The sequence below is a fragment of the Hypanus sabinus genome, chromosome 3 (genome assembly GCF_030144855.1).
Source record: "Hypanus sabinus isolate sHypSab1 chromosome 3, sHypSab1.hap1, whole genome shotgun sequence".
Lineage (NCBI taxonomy): Eukaryota > Metazoa > Chordata > Chondrichthyes > Myliobatiformes > Dasyatidae > Hypanus > Hypanus sabinus.
Window position 1 is genome coordinate 185,908,285 of NC_082708.1, and position 17,094 is coordinate 185,925,378.

General features: G+C 47.2%; 1 protein-coding gene across 2 annotated transcripts in view; it reads right to left on the reverse strand.

The window, feature by feature from the left end:
* Positions 1–17,094, reverse strand: part of sema4f (sema domain, immunoglobulin domain (Ig), transmembrane domain (TM) and short cytoplasmic domain, (semaphorin) 4F) — a 174,555-nt gene that overhangs the window by 103,660 nt on the left and 53,801 nt on the right. For both annotated transcript variants that reach the window (XM_059965774.1, XM_059965775.1), the window contains exon 2: positions 5,469–5,626. In XM_059965774.1, coding sequence (XP_059821757.1) covers positions 5,469–5,626 — 158 coding nt within the window. The remainder of the gene's footprint in view (positions 1–5,468; positions 5,627–17,094) is intronic.

Genomic DNA, 17,094 nt, shown 5'->3' on the forward strand with positions numbered 1-17,094 from the left:
ACAACCCCCAACGACGGCCATGGCTGCACTCCCCACTCTCATCCATGCCGACTCCCCCAGGAGCCTGCAGAAGCACCAGATCGTTCCGTCTGCTCAAAGGCACTTTCTTCGAAGGGAAATTACAGGCTGCAATCAAATGCAGTTCAGTGAAAGAAGGTACATTCAGAGGAAGACGACTATCCAGTAGTTTAGTAGGTTGTCTGCAAAATGTTGCCTTTGGTTGCAGCTTCAAAAAAAATGTACACATGGAAGTACAAATGCTAACTGTGAATTCTTCATCTATTTGGAGATGCAGGGAAGTCTGACAAGTTTGATTTCCCATGCCACAAATATCCAGCTTTAGGGGCGACAGGGTAGTGTAGTGGTTAGCACACTGCTTTACAGGGTTCAGTTCCTTCCAGTGTCTGGAACGAGTTCTCCCTGTAACCACGTGGGTTTCCTCCCACAGTCCAAAGACCCTCCTGTTACTATGCTGTGTCACTAAATTACAACACTGGGCAACAAAGATTTTGCTTCCTGAATATTTTTGAGTGTATCTTACTGATTTTGGGCTGCTGATCATGAAAATCACCATGGAATTTCCCTATCTTTGACCTTTTTTCTGGAAATCGCTTATATTTGTTACTTCAATTCATAATTCAAGTCAGAAAAACTGATGCCAAGATTAAGGAAGGTTTTTTTTTTGTTGATCCACAAATCAAACACGTCATCAACAATAGACAATTCAAAGAACTTCCAATGGGACCAGAGGCAAATACAGGAGGCTGCACCTGGAGCACTACAGTATATGATCCTAAAAGACTCACAGTTGAAGAGTCACCTCACCTGGACCCTGATTGGTAGTAAGGGGAGGAGGTGTGGGGGCACTTGCAAGGATAGTGTCAGGAGGGAGATCAGTGGGGAGGGATGACTGGCCAAGAGAGTCGTGTAGGGAGTGGGGGTGGGGGGGTAGAGAAAGATGTGCTTGGTGGAGGGATCCTGTTGGAGATGGCAAAAGTTGCGAAGAATTACGTGCTAGACATGGAGGCTGGTGAGGTGGTAGGTGAGGACAAGAGCAATCAAATCCTTGATAGGGTGAGGCAAACATGTAGCGGTGTGCTACACGCAGCGCTAAAATTACGACACGGAGTCGGTAACTGCAGTCGAAGGAAAAAAACTTTATTCGAAATCTTCAGCCTCACTTTTAAGCCTCTGACAACCGGCCCCCCATGGCGCGGAGGCTCCAAAGCTCTGTGCTCGCAAACCCCCATAGGCTATCTAATTGTGAGTCGGTTCGGATGTGCCAGGAAATGGGTCGCCACATAACCCCCCCCCAGAACCGGCGATACACCCCCCAATGTCCACAGTCTGGGCCAGAACCTGTTTGGGAGGTCGGCCTCTGCGCCGAGGTGCCGGAAACTCGGCCGGTTGCGCCAGGTCCACATGTGCCGGTTTGAGGCGGTCCACCGTGAAAACCTCCTCTTTCCCCCCAACGTCCAGCACGAACGTGGACCCGTTGTTCCGGAGCACCATAATCGGCCCCTCGTATGGCCGCTGCAGCGGTGGCCGATGCCCGCCCCTTCGTACAAACACAAACTTACAGTTCTGTAGGTCTTTGGGTACGCAGGTCGGGTGCCGCCCGTGCTGTGAAGTGGGTATTGGAGTCAGGTTACCGAGCTTCTCGCGTAGTCTGCCCAGGACTGCTGCGGGATCTTCCTCTTGCCCCCTTGGGGCTGGTAGGAACTCCCCGGGGATGACCAGGGGCACACCGTATACCAACACGGCCGACGAGGCGTGCAGATCGTCCTTGGGCGCTGTGCGGATGCCGAGTAGGACCCAGGGAAGCTCGTCCACCCAGTTGGCTCCTCGCAGGCGGGCCATGAGGGCTGACTTCAGGTGACGGTGGAAACGCTCCACTAGCCCGTTCGACTGTGGGTGGTAGGCAGTGGTGTGGTACAGCTGAGTCCCCAAAAGGCTGGCCATAGCTGACCACAGGCTGGAGGTGAACTGGGCGCCTCTGTCGGAGGTAATGTGGGCTGGTACACCAAAGCGAGATATCCAGGTGGCGATCAGGGCTCGGGCGCAAGATTCGGAGGTGGTGTCGGTGAGCGGGACCGCCTCTGGCCATCTTGTGAACCGGTCCACAATAGTCAGGAGGTGCTACGCTCCGCGCGACACTGGCAGAGGGCCCACAATATCGACATGAATGTGGTCGAAACGCCGGTGGGCGGGATGGAACTGCTGCGGTGGGGCTTTGGTGTGCTGCTGCACCTTGGCCGTCTGGCAGTGCATGCACGTTTTGGCCCATTCACTGACCTGTTTGCGGAGTCCGTGCCAAACGAACCTGCTGGAAACCATCCGGACAGTTGTCCGGATGGAGGGATGCGCCAAGTTATGAATGGAGTCGAAAACGCGGCGCCTCCAGGCTGTCGGGATGACGGGACGGGGCTGGCCGGTGGCGACGTCACAGAGTAGGGTCCTCTCACCCGGGCCCACGGGGAGGTCCTGGAGCTGCAAACCGGAGACTGCGGTTCTGTAACTCGGAATCTCCTCATCCGCCTGCTGCGCCTCTGCCAGTGCCTCAAAGTCTACCCCTTGGGAAAGGGCATGAACGGTAGGGTGAGAGAGCACATCCGCCACGACATTGTCCTTACCCGAGACGTGCCAGACATCCGTCGTGTATTCAGAGATGTAGGACAGGTGGCGTTGCTGGCGGGACGACCAGGGGTCGGACGCTTTCGTAAACGCAAAGGTAAGCGGTTTGTGGTCCGTGAACGCGGTGAAGTGCCGACCTTCTAGGAAGTACCTGAAATGCCGGATTGCCAGGTAGAGCGCCAACAGTTCCCGGTCGAAAGCACTGTATTTGAGCTCGGGTGGTCGCAGGTGTTTGCTGAAAAACGCCAGGGGTTGCCAGCGACCTGCGATGAGTTGCTCCAGCACCCCACCGACTGCCGTGTTTGACGCGTCCACTGTGAGGGCGGTAGGGGCGTCCATTCTGGGATGTACTAGCATTGCGGCGTCCGCCAAAGCTTCCTTCGTTTGAACGAAAGCGGCGGCGGACTCCTCATCCCAGGTAATGTCCTTGCTCGGACCCGACATCAGGGCGAACAGGGGGCGCATGATCCGGGCAGCTGAAGGGAGGAAGCGGCGGTAGAAATTGACCATACCTACGAATTCCTGAAGGCCTTTGATCGTGGTGGGTCAGGGAAAGAGGCGGACCGCATCTAACTTAGCGGCAGAGGGGTTGCCCCGTCTTTAGTAATCCTGTGGCCCAGGAAGTCAATGGTATCGAGTCCAAACTGGCATTTGGCGGGGTTGATTGTAAGACTGTACTCACTCAGTCGGGCGCAGAGTTGACGGAGGTGGGACAGATGCTCCTGACGACTGCTGCTGGCTATGAGGATGTCATCCAAATAGATGAACGCGAAGTCCAGGTCCCGTCCCACCGCGTCCATTAACCGCTGGAACGTCTATGCGGCATTCTTCAGGCCGAACGGCATGCGGAGGAACTCGAAAAGGCCAAACGGGGTGATGAGAGCCGTTTTGGGGACGTCGTCAGGATGCATCGGGATTTGATGGTACCCTCGGACGAGGTCTACCTTGGAGAAGATCCGTGCGCCGTGCAGGTTTGCTGCAAAGTCCTGAATGTGCGGCACAGGGTAGCGGTCCGGTGTGGTAGCCATCCAGGTGCAGTAAACGGGCAGCCCGCTCGCGCCGTGAGAGTCCGAAAGTCCTGAGGAGCAGGGCTTTGAATTCCGTGTACTTGCCGTCTGCCGGGGGCGACTGTACGAACTCCGCGACCTGGGCCGCTGTGTCCTGGTCGAGGGAGCTCACCACGTAGTAGTAGCGGGTGTCTTCTGAGGTGATCTGGCGAACGTGGAATTGGGCTTCGGCTTGCTGGAACCATAGGTTCGAGCGCTGTGTCCAGAAACCCGGCAGTTTCAACGAAACCGCATGAACAGAGGCAGCATCGGTCATTTCTGGTCCAAAAATCGTTTGGACTGTCGGGGTCACCAATTGTAGTGGTGTGCTACACGCAGCGCTAAAATTACGACACGGAGTCGGTAACTGCAGTCGAAGGAAAAAAACTTTATTCGAAATCTTCAGCCTCACTTTTAAGCCTCCCTCAACCTGCCCCCCCCCCCCCCCATGGCGCAGAGGCTCCAAAGCTCTGTGCTCGCAAACCCCCGTAGGCTATCTAATTGTGAGTCGGTTCGGATGTGCCAGGAAATGGGTCGCCACAAACACACAAAATGCTGGAGAAAGAGATACAGCTTTTTGAAACAAACGTGCTGTCCAGTATAATTGATATAAATGAACAGGCTTCACTCCATAAATACAGGATCATCAGTTGAAAGCTCCAGGCTCGTTGTTTTAACTTCATTCTTAATGAAGTGTGCAAAAACTTTTAAATCTGCAGTTAATTTCTCTGTAAAAGAACACAAATTATTGCTGTTCTGATACAAATTTCCCTTTTCCTTTACATAAAGTGGCCATTGGATTACTTGGGTGTTGGGGTGGAGATACGTCGTCTCTACCAAAGGAGGTGTAAAGTGCTCCCTCCCTCCGCTAGCCTGCAGGTCACCTGTGGGCAAGATGTAGCACCTGCTTAGACCCCCACCCCCTGATCAGGGTCACACGAAGCCATGGCAGCAGGAGGTGGATGGTCGTATGAGCAGCCGCTGCAGCTCACCAGTCCTGGTTACACAACCACCGACATCAGGCAGACAATCTCTAAAGAGTGTTGATAACGGCTGGGGTCTTGTAAAGACACTGCCCGGAAGGCGGCAATGGCAAACCACTTCTGTAGAAACATTTGCAAAGAACAATAATGGCTATGGGAAGTCCTTGATCGTCTACGTACTTAAGAGCAACCTTAAGACTGTAAGATCTTAAAAGACCTAAGATACAGGAGCAGAATTTGGCCACTTGGCTCATTGAGTCTGCTCCGCCATTCCATCATGGCTGATTAATTTGCTTCTCAGCCGCTATCTCCTGACTTCTCCCCATGTCCCTTCATACCCTGACTAATCATGAATCTATCACCTCTGCCTTAAATATACCCAATGACTCAGCCTCCACAGCAAAGAATGGCAAAGAATTTCACAGATTCGCCACTCTCTAGCTAAAAAAATTCCTCCTTATCTCCATTCTAAAAGGACACCCCTCTAATTTGAGGCAGCGTCCTCTGGTCATAGACTCCCCCACCACTGCAAACATCCTGTCTGTGTCAGCCACATCTCACACTCGAATCCAGTCCCTCACCACACCATGCAGTTTGGATTCAAGAGATTCAAGTGATCTGACCAACAAGAGATTCTGCAGATGCTGAAAACCCAAAATGTTGGAGAAACTCTGCAAGTTAGGCAAAATCTGTGAAAGGAATAGAGAGTCGACATTCGCTAGGACACTATGATAACTATACAACAAAGAGATTTTTTTAAACCACACAAGAAAATGTCTTGCAGCTATGCTTGTGGTGAAATTACCGTAAGTAGTTCCTGGTCCACAGCAGTCAAGTTGAGGACATAGATCGTGTTACTTGCTCCCACATAAAAGCGGTTACGTGGTTCATCAACCAAAAAGCTGCTAAAAGTTATGTTATTGCTCTTGAAAAAGCTTCGCATTGATGTCAGCTGCTGAAGCTCTGAAAACAAAAGAAACACATTAAGATGTTAAAACATGATCTTTTTATTAACTGTTTATTTATGTAGTGAGATACACCACAGAATAGGCCCTTCGAGTCACACCGCCCAGCCACCACCGAGTTAATCCTAGCCTACTCATAGGACAATTTAAAATGACCAACTATAACCTACCAATCAGTATGTTTTTGAACTGTGGGAGGAAACTGGAACACCCAGCCGAAACCCATGCAGTCACAGCGCGAACATACAAACTCCTTACAGTCGGAGGTGGGAATGGCATCATTCTGGTATAAAAAAAGGCCTGAAACTTCAGCTTAAATAAAATGCAAATCTGTATCCTGTAACAATTTAATCACTTTAGAGTCCCCCTACCCCGTACGCTGCACTGCAGTTTCTGAATACCTTTCATACAGTGCTGTTGTGTTCTGACAGAGTGTTGGTGAATGGAGGGTCAAAATACTTTCAAATTTAGAATAGAAGAGAACTTGTTGGCAGTAGTGCCCACAGCGCTGATTTTTTTCTTTAGAAAGGTTTTTTGTTAAGTACACTCACACTCAGTGGCCACTTTATTAGGTACACCTGTCCATTAGCTCATTAATGTAAATATCTAACCAGCCAATCACGTGGCAGCAACTCAATGCATAAAAGCATGCAGACATGGTCAAGAGGTTCAGTTGCAATTCTGACCGAACATCAGAATGGGCTAGGACTGTGGTCAAAGTGACTTTGACCATTGTGCCAGACGGGGCAGTTTGAGAGTCTCAGAGATGGCTGACATCCTGGCACAGTCTCTGTCGCAGGGGTTCCCGGCCTCTTTTACGCCATGGACCTCCATCGTTAACCAAGGGGTCCCAGACCCCAGGTTGCTAACGTGCTCTAGAGTTTACAGAGAATGATGCGATATACAAAAACCATCTAGTGACCGGCAGCTGTGTGTGTGTGGGGGGGGGGGGGGGGGAAGGCCAAGTTAATGAGAGAGGTCAGAGGAGAATGGCCAGACTGGTTCAAGCTGACAGGAAGGTTACAGTAACTCAAATAACCACACATTACAACAGTGGTGTGCAGAAGAGAATCTCTGAATGCACAACACATTGAACCTTGAAGTAGATGGGCTACAGCAGCAGAAGACCACGAACACACACTCAGTAGCCACTTTATTCAGTAAATGAGGTGCCCAATAAAGTGGACGCTAAGTGCATTTCATTGATTGCGGCTATTAATGACAAAATTGGCATTCAGAACCTGTTCCAAATTGTTCTTGAAATCAAGCAGGTTCAGAGGCCAGTTGCAAGTCATCACAAAAGGCTAGTTAGTGTGGACAAGGATTTTTTCAGAAAGGCCCAATGGGCTGTTTTTGGTTCCTTTGGAGCAGAGTGTTCTGTGATTCTATTGGTCCAGGTGCAGGTTGATGGGACGAGGCAGATGACTGGTTTAGCACAGACCAGATGGGCTGAAGGGCCTGTATCTGTGCTGCAGTACTCTATGATTCTCTGACTCTAAGGTGAGGCAGGAAACCCAAAAGAACCATCCAATATATGAGGGTTACAGATGAGGTAGATGGCATAAGTTTCCCCTGTAGCGGATGTGTGTGAAACCAGACGGCAGAAAGTTAAGGTTAAAGGAGATCCCAGGAAGATTCTTATTTCCCCATGCAGAGGATAGTTACAGTCTGGAAAGAACTGTGGGACAGAGTGTTGGAGCTCGTGACCTTCATAACATTTAACAAGGATCTACACAAGTGCAAGACCATAAAATAGAGGAGCAGAATTAGGACATACAGCCCATAGAGTCTGCTCTGCTATTTATCATGGCTGATTTACTGTTCCTCTCATCTTCATTCTCCTGACTTCTCCCTGTAACCTTTGACACCCTGATTAATCAAAAATCTATCAACGTCCACCTTATATATACACCCAATGACTTAGCCTTCGCAGTCTTCTTTGGCAATGAATTGCACAGATTCACCACCTTCTGGCTAAAGAAACTATTCCTCATCTCTGTTCCAAATGAACGTTCCTCTATTCAAAGGCTGCGACCTCTAGTCCTGGACTCCCCCACTACAGGAAACATCCTCTCCACATCCACTCTATCGAGGCCTTTCAATATTCAATAGGTTTCAATAAGATCCGCCCTCATTCTTTTAAACTTCAGCAAGTACAAGCGCAGAGCCATCAAACACTCCTCGTATGCTAAACCTTTCATTTCTATCAAGTACTTCATCCTAATGAAGTGTCGTGGCCTGAAACATTAACTATTTACTCATTTCATCTACTGAGTTCCTCCAGCATTTTGTGTGTGTTGCTCTGGATTTCTAACATCTGCAGAAACTCCTGTGTTTAAGTATTCAACTCCACTATGGACGGTCCCAAGCCTGGCTGTGAAAGGAGAAGTGTTGGATATGGGGCTCACAACCTCATCCCATGAAACCCCAGAGCTACAGAAATGACAACAGAAGCTCCTGAAACTTTATTCCTGGGAGGGGACGGATCTTCAATGAGCTACACCTGGGGATAGCATGAAGGACCGGCCCAGGATGGGGGACTCTGTCAAGCTGCTGTCAGCGGCCTATGCCCCAGTGGGGGTGATGGCCTTAAGTAAACAAGTACTTGAACCACCTAGGCTGCAGACCGAGTACCAGCAGGTACGCAGAACATAGAACAGTACCGAACAGGAACAGGCCCTTCCCAACCAATTAAATTCGTAATCAAGTGGCCATCTAAGCTAATCCCTCTGCCTACACACTATCCATATCCTTCCATTTCCCTCACATTCCCGTGCCTATCGAACTTACTGCATGCCACCGGTGTTTCGGGCAGCAAGGAAGGTCTTCTTCCATCCCTGTCTGTCCACACCGTCGCACACACACATAGTAGGGTTCCTCATTGCTGTTTCTGTAACAAATGTTTTTGACCAGTCAGGGTTGTTAGCCCTGAGCTGAACCCCCAGATCTGGGAGGACCAGTGTCCTCTACCCTTTGAGCTGGCGTGGGTGACCCTACCAAGAGCCAGAGCATACAGCTCTGACTCCAGCCAACTTACCTCTTTGGATCATCGAGACAAGCAAGCCTCGAAACCCAATGACAAGGTTGTGATCTGCTTGGAGGACATGCCTATCTAAACGAATCTACAAAGACCCTAATGCATCTGCCCCTACCGCCATCCCGGGCCGCACATTCCAGGCAGCCACCACTCTCTGAGGACTAGAATACTGGCAATGGACAGAGTGGACACAAAGACCTAAAGAATCATTCGTGACTTTTTTTTAATCCATTTTGCTTAGCGAAACAGATCTTTAAACAATCCTGAAATGCAAGTTTATAATTCCAGAATATGTTTTATGTGTCTTCACAGAACGGGAGATCACAGAGGGAAAGTGTAAACCACAAGCAATTATAAAAATAGAGAGTAGGCAATTTCGAGAAGGACTGGAATACAAAAGCAAGGATTTAATGCTGAGGCTTCATAAGGCATCGGTCAGTCCGCACTTGGAGAAATGTCAGCCATTTTGAACCTCATATGTAAGAAAATGGGTGTCACAGTAGTGTAGTGATTAATGTGACACGACCACAGCCCTGTAATGAGTCTCTGTATGTTTTCCCCATGACATGCGTGTGCTTTCTGCAGCTGCTCTGGTTTCTTCCCGCAGTCCAAAGGGGGGGTTCACTGGTCATTGTAAACTGTCCCATAAGCCAACAAGGAGGGCAATAACCTTATGAAATTGCCATTTCCTTCCAATTCCTCTCCAGTACAGAGCCTGATGTGGAGAACCTGGATGGGCTGAGGTGGTTTTCTCTGGAGCAGAGAATGCTGTGAGGCAACTTGACAGAGGTATAACAAAACTGTGAAGGGAACAGATAGTAAAAATCTCATGCTAGGGGTGTCGAAGACGACAGGCAAAGGTCATGGAGTCATAGAAATGTACATCACAGGAACAGGCCCTATGGCCCATTCAGTCCATGCCAAACCATTTAAACTGCCTAGTCCCATCACCCTGCACCGGACAACAGCCCTCCATACCCACTACCATCCATGTATCTATCCAAACTTCTCTTAAACGTTGAAATCAAACTCACATATACCACTTGTGCTGAGAGCTTGCTCCACACTCTCACAACACTCTGAGTGAAGAAGTTTCCCCTAATGTTCCCCTTAAACTTCTCACCTTTCACCCTTAAGTCTATCCCTTGGCCAGGTCAGCCATGGTCTTACTGAATGGTGGAGCAAGCTCAACGGGCCAGACAGCCTGCTCTCACTCCTATTTCTTATCTTCTTAACCCATGACCTCTGGTATTTACAAAGAACGGTGCAAAAAACAGAAAAACATCCAGTGAGTGGCAGCTCTGTGGGTGAAAATGCCTTGTTAATGAGAGAGATCAGAGGAGAATGGCCAGACTGGTTCAAGCTGACAGGAAGATAACAGTAATTCAAATAACCATGCATTACAACAGTGGTGTGCAGAAGAGCATCTCTAAATGCACAACACATTGAACCTTGAAGTGGACGGGCTACTGCAGCAGAAGACCATGAACGCACACTCAGTGACCGCTTTATTAGGTACAGAAGGGACCTATAATGTAGCCACTGGTGTAATAGGAGCACATAGAAGGGATTAGTGTAGAGAAGTGTAACAGGCTGAGGAGCATTTTTCTGCGCTATTTGACTCCATCACCCCAGCTCACTGACATTTTTGAAGTTGCAAGATTGAACCACATTTGCTGAAGAGAGGGACAAAAATAATTACAGACATTGAAAAACTGAAACAAAAATAGTACTTGCAAGATATAATCAGCAGGTCTGGCAGTCAAATGTAACCTCAAAGAACAGCATCTCGCCTACCGTATAGACCCACTGCAATCCACTGACCCATGTTCAATTTAACAATTTCACAGGTAACCAAGCTTTTCTATTTCACAAGTGGTCAGTTCAGATGCAAAGTTTTCCACCCGTAACGTTGACTCAATCTTTCCCTCACCACAGAGGCTGCATGACCTGGAGGGTATTTTCAACATGTCTTCCACACCCCCACTGCCTCCATATTCCTGACATCTGCTTTATTCTACATTTAATTGTTCTAAACATTCTACATTTTCTATGTTTAGCCTTCACACAACTACCCTTAATCCCAATTTCCCTCCGGATCAATAAAGTATGTCTGTCTGTCAATCAACAATGAGGCTTCAAAAACGTCATGTCATCCCAACAACCTTGGGGTTCTCCCCCCAGCGATCAGAAACAGCCCCTTTGTCTTCTCCAACTCCATTTCTAAGTACAATCACCAGAATCAGAATCAGGTTTATTATCACTGGCACATGCGGTGGAATTTGTTGCTTTGTGACAGCAGTACGGTGCAAGACATAATATATTATAAATCACAACAATAAGAAAAATGTATGTATCGTGGATTCCGGTTAATTGCGACACATCAGGACCAGTAAATTTTGGCCCAGTTAAGCGGCTGCCCAAATAGCTGAAGTTTCATGGAAATCGTTAAAAGGTATAAAAAAAAGACAAACTATCGTTTAAATAAGTAACAAATTATGTATTTAAATGAAACACAGATCAAATTAGAACACTACCAATATTACTACAGAACTATAAAACTGTGTATTAGTCCCTAATAGTTAATCAAAGGAGGAATTCAGCCAGTGCCCGCTGCCGTGTTCTTTTGATTGACTGTAAATGAATAAGGTCAGTGCAGACACCTCAAGCAGATAATGGACTGCCTTCATTGCCCTGCGTCACGCAGTCAAATAAAATGATCAAAACTCACTGCTTTTTATATCGATGTTCATCAGCCCAAATAGATAACAAACCATAGATACATGCAGCCGTTGCTATTTAAAAAAATGCATACTCTGACTGAATACTGAGGCCTACTTCGGGCTGCTCCAGGGATTTGGATCGAAGGACTCAATTTAGTACAGAATGCTGTAGTTGTTCACTTCTATTTTTATACCTGGTTTGTCTTGTGGTTTTTTTTCTCCTTGTCTGTGAGCACTGGTGGGGGTAGTCTTATTTTTGCTAATTGGGTTCTTTTGGGTTCCTTGCTTGCCAACTGCCTGTTAAGCAAACAAATCTCAAGATTGTATAATTTATACTTTCTTTGGTAATAAATGCACTTTGAATTTAGCGTGCATGACTGATGCTAATTAGAAACTGTTCGGTAACATCCCCAATTAAGCGGCATAGTGTCCCAAATAAATGAAGGGAACCCCGGCTATTTTCTTGTTTAGTTTTTGTTCTTTAAAAGTTGCCCCAAATGAGTAGCTGCCTCAATTAACCATGGATATAACACAGAACATCATCTGTGCAAAAATAGTGAGGTAGTGTATATGGGGTCATTGTCCATTCAAAAATTGGATGGCAGAGGGGAAGAAGCTGTTCCTGAAACATTGAGTGTATGTCTTCAGGCTCCTGTACCTCCTCCTTGATGACAGCAATGAGATGAGGGCATGGCCTGGGGTGTTGGGGGTTCCTTAATGATGGATGCCACCTTTTTGAGGCATCACCTTTTGAAGGTGTCCTGGATTCTGGGAAGGCTAGTGCCCATGATGGAGCTGGCTGAGTTTACAACTGTCTGAATCTTTTACTGATCTTGTGCAGTGGTCCCTCCACACCAGACCAGTAAGAATGTAGAATTTATGACCGACTTTGGTAACATGCCAAATCTCCTGAAACTCTGAACTCCTTATGAAATATAGCCACTGGCAAGTTTTCTTGGTAACTGCATCAACATGTTAGGCCCAGAATCGATCCTTAGACACCCAGGGACTTGGAACTGCTCACTCTCTCCACTGCTGTGCATTCCTTCGACTGCCCCTTCCTCCCCACAATTAATTCTGGAAGCCCAGTCAGTGGCAGGAGCAAACCACAGCGATGAGGTTTCTCGCAGGTTGGCGACGCTTGTTTAAAAGGAGAGCTTCGTGGGTGTTCGGACATTCTGGAGGCTCAATCAGCAGGAGCAGAGCATAGCGATTTTAATAAAAGTACAGAAGAGACAAACGGGGTGGCCACTGTTGCGAGCAGGATAGTGGTGAGGGTAGGAGTGTAAAGGCTTTGGCTCAAAGGAAGTTTAGGCTCAGAAGAGGCATTGGCTCTGGGTAAGTTTCTGTTCAAGTTCCCTGTTTTTCTCTCTCTTACTGTACCTTCTGTAGTAAATGGCCGTTGTGTGTTCTTCATGCTGAATGTTGGAACTCTGGGAGACCCAGAGTGTCCCAGGGAACTACGTCTTCATAAAATGCAGCTCCTCGAAGACCGTGTTAGGGATCTGGAGCAGCAACTGGATGACCTTCGACTTATACGGGATAGCGAGGAGATAATCAATCAGAGTTACAGGGAAGTGGTCACCCCTAAGCTGCAGCAGGTGAGTAGCTGGGTGACTGTCAGGAGAAATGGAAATGTGAATAGGCAGTTAGCACAGAGCACCCCTCTGGCCATTCCCCTCAATAATAAGCTTACTGTTGTGGGGGATGACCTCCCAGGGGAGTGCCATGGAAACCAGGTGTAATGCCCTGGTACCAGGGGGTTGCACAGGTTACAGGCACTGAGCATGGGTCCATGGTACAGAAAAGAAAGAGAGAGAAGAAGAGAGCGGTAGTGATAGACTCAGTAGTGAAGGGAACAGACTGGATATTCTGTGGATGTGAGTGGGACACCCGGACGGTATGTTGCCTCTCAGGTGCCAGGGTCAGTGACGTCTCGGATCGCGTCCACAGCATTTTGGAGGGGGAGGGAGAGCAGCCAGATGTCTTGGTACATATTGGTACCAATGACATAGGAAGAAAAAGAAATGAGGTCCTGAAGAGAGAATCCAGAGAGCCAGGTAGAAAGCCGAGAAGCAGCACCTCTAGGTTCGTGATTTCTTGATTTCTACCTGTCCTACGCACCAGTGAGGTTGGAAACAGGATGATTTGGCTGATAAATGTGTGGCTGAGAAGCTGGTGCAGGGGGCAGGGCTTCAGATTCTTGGATCATTGGGATCTCTTCTGGGGGAGGTGCGACCTGTTCAAAAGTGACGGGTTGCACCTGAACCCGAGGGGGACCGCTATTCTCGTAGGCTGGTTTGTTAGAGCTGTTGGGGACGGTTTAAACTAATTTCTCAGGGGTTAAGAACCAGAGTGAAGATAAGATGGATGGTGAAAAGAAAGCAAAGATAGCATGCAGACGGGCAGGGAGATGATAGGACACAATTGCAGCCAGCAGGGTGAGTATCAGTGCATTAGGGATGCAGAATCAAAAAGGGTAGCAAATACAGCACTCAAGGTGTTGTATCTCAATGCAGAGTATAAGAAATAAGGTGGATGATATTGTTACATGATTACAGTTTGTTAAGTTTGATGTTGAGACCATCACTGAATCGTATCTGGAGGATAATTGTAGTTGGGAGCTGAATGTTCAAGGTTACATGTTGTACCGGAGGGATAGGAAGGTAGGCAGAGGGGGTGGTGTGGCTCTACTGGTAAAGAATGGCATCAAATCAGTAGAAAGATGTGGCATAGGATCGGAAGATGTTGACTTCAGGAAATGCAACAGTAAAAGGACTCTGATGGCGGTTATATACAGGCCTCCCAACAGTAGCTGGGATGTGGACCACAGATTACAACAGGAAATAGAAAAGGCATGTCAAAAGGGCATAAATGATGGTCATGGGAGATTTTAACATGCAGGTCAATTGGGAAAATTAAGTGGGTAATGGATCTCAAGAGAGTGAGTTTATTGAATGCCTACGAGATGGCTTCTTAGAGCCTGCTAGGGGATCAGCTATACAAGATTGGGTGTTTTGTAATGAACCAAAGGCGATTAGGGAGCTTAAGGTAATGGGACCCTTAGAAGACAGTGATCGCAATATGATTGAGTTCAACTTGAAATTTGATAGGAAGAAGGTAAAGTCTGACATAGCAGTATTTCAGTGGAGTAAAGGAAATTACAGTGGAATGGGAGAGGAGTTGGCCAAAGTAAATTGAAAGGAGCTGCTGGCAGGGATGTCAGCAGAGTAGCAATGGCGTGAGTTTCTGGGGAAAATGAGAAAGTGCATTCCAAAAACAAAGAAATATTCAAATGGCAAAATAGTACAACCATGGCTCACAAGGGAAGTCAAAGCTAATGTAAAAACCAAAGAGAGGACATACAACAAAGTGAAAATTAACAAGAAGATACAGGATTGGGAAGCTTTATAGGAGATTCTGAAAACCTATAGGACAGAGTTCAAAGGTGGTTCACAAGGATGATCCAGGAATGAAAGGATCATCATACAAGGAACGTTTGATAGCTCTGTATTTGCTGGAATTTAGAAAGATGTGTGGGGGGTGGGGGTAGAAATCTCATTGAAAGGCCTAGACAGAGTAGATGTAAAAAGGATGTTTCCCATGGTGGGGGAGTCTAGGAGAGGAGGGCACAGCCTCAGGATAGAGGGGTGTCCATTTAAGACAGAGATGAGGAGAAATTTCTTTAGCCAGAGGGTGGTGAATTTGGGGAATTTATTACCGTATGCAGCTGTGGAGGCCAGGTCATTGGGTGTTTTTAAGGCAAAGTTTGATAGGTTCTTGATTGGACACAGCATCAAAGGTTACGGGGAGAAGGCGGGGGAATGGGGTTGAGGAGGGGATGAAAGGATCAGCCAGGATTGAATGGTAGGGCAGACAAATGGCCTAATTCTGCTCCCATGCCTTAGTAATTCCTTGCTCTTACCGACATTGAGTTGACTTGTTTTTCTGTTGTTCCAGTTTTGATAAAGGGTCAACTCTGTTACTTTTTCAATGCTGCATCATCTGCTCTTTATCTCCAACACCTGTTTGGAGTTAGGAGTTTGGTACGTCACTATAAACACTCACAAATTTCTACAGATGGACCACGGAGAACAGTCAAAGCTCTGACCCACAAGGCCTCTGCCAGACACCACATGCGAATCCAAACTAATCCCATATGGCTTCATGTGGTCTTTCACCCTCCGTTCCTGGGTTTTCTGTGTGCTTTTATCCTGATAAAGAGTCTCAGCCCAAAATGACAACTCAGCCGGCCAACAGTTTACTCATTTCAGTAGATGCTGCCCGACCTCCTGAGCTCCCCCAGCATTATGTGTGGTGCTCTGGATTACTAACATCTGCGGAACTTCTTATGATTATTTTTCTCTCTTAAATATTGCTATAATAAAAGAAAGATGCAGCAGAAAGGCCCAAATTGTTTTTCTTTTGGTTTCAAGTGAATAGCACCAATCCTCAAGGAACAACTTGACTTTTTTTTTGCACCAACATTAAAGAACTGGCTTGCAAGCCCACGGGTTTCTAAATTTGCAGATTTGGCAAAACTTGGAAGTATTATGAAGTGCAGGAATTGTAGCTCAATGGCAGAAGGGCATTGCTAAAAGGCACAGCGGGTACATGTTACCTCACTACTCCAGCGACCCACAGTCACTCCTCACCCCCATTGTGTTTATGAAAAACGCAGTTCTCATCTGGGCTTCTTTCGAATACTCAGTGCCTTCCCAGGCAAATTCCTACAGTGAATATCACTGCTTCACATCGAGATATACAACTATTGGGATGGGGTCCTGGTAGGCAATTTCCATTACAAAAAAAAGAAAAAGAAATCTCTGGGATGTGGAGAGGATGTTTCCTATGGTGGGGGAGTCTAGGACCAGAGGACACAGCCTCAGAATAGAAGGACAACACTTCAGAACAGAAATGAAGGGGAATTTCTTTAGCCAGAGGCTGGTAATTCTGTGGAATTCATTGCCACATGTGGCTGTGGAGGCCAAATCACTGGGTATACAAGGGTGATTGATAAGTTTGTGGCCTAAGGTAGAAGGAGTCAATTTTATAAAACCTAGCACATTTATTTTTCAACACAGTCCCCTCCTATGTGTACACACTTAGTCCAACAGTCGTGGAATATACAGATCCCTTCTTTGTACAAGTGGTCCACAGCAGGGGTGATTGATAAGTTCGTGGCCCAAGGTAGAAGGCGATGAGTTACACAGCTCTTGTTACATGCACGTATAGTTCAACTCTTTGAGCAAAAATGTAGTAAGTTTGAAGTTAATAACTGATTTCCTTCTACCTAAGGCCACGAACTTATCAATCACCCCCCTGCTGTGGACCACTTCTGGAGGTCCAAGACGCTGACTTCTACAAAGAAGGGATCCATATGCTCCACAACCACAGGACTAAGTATGTAAGTGTAGGAAGAACAAATGTGCTAGGTTTTATAAAATTGACTCCTTCTATCTTAGGCCACAAACTTATCAATCACCCCTCGTATTTAAAGCAGAGGTTGATAGGTTCTTGATTAGTCAGGGCATCGAAGTTACAGAAAGAAGGCAGGAGAATGGGGTTGAGAGGCACAATAAATCAGCCATGATGGAATGGTGGAGTAGTCTCGATGGGGATGGACTGAATGTCCTAATTCTCCTCTTATGTCTTATAGTCATCATCATTATTACGTGCTGTGCCATACAACATGAGTGATCATGG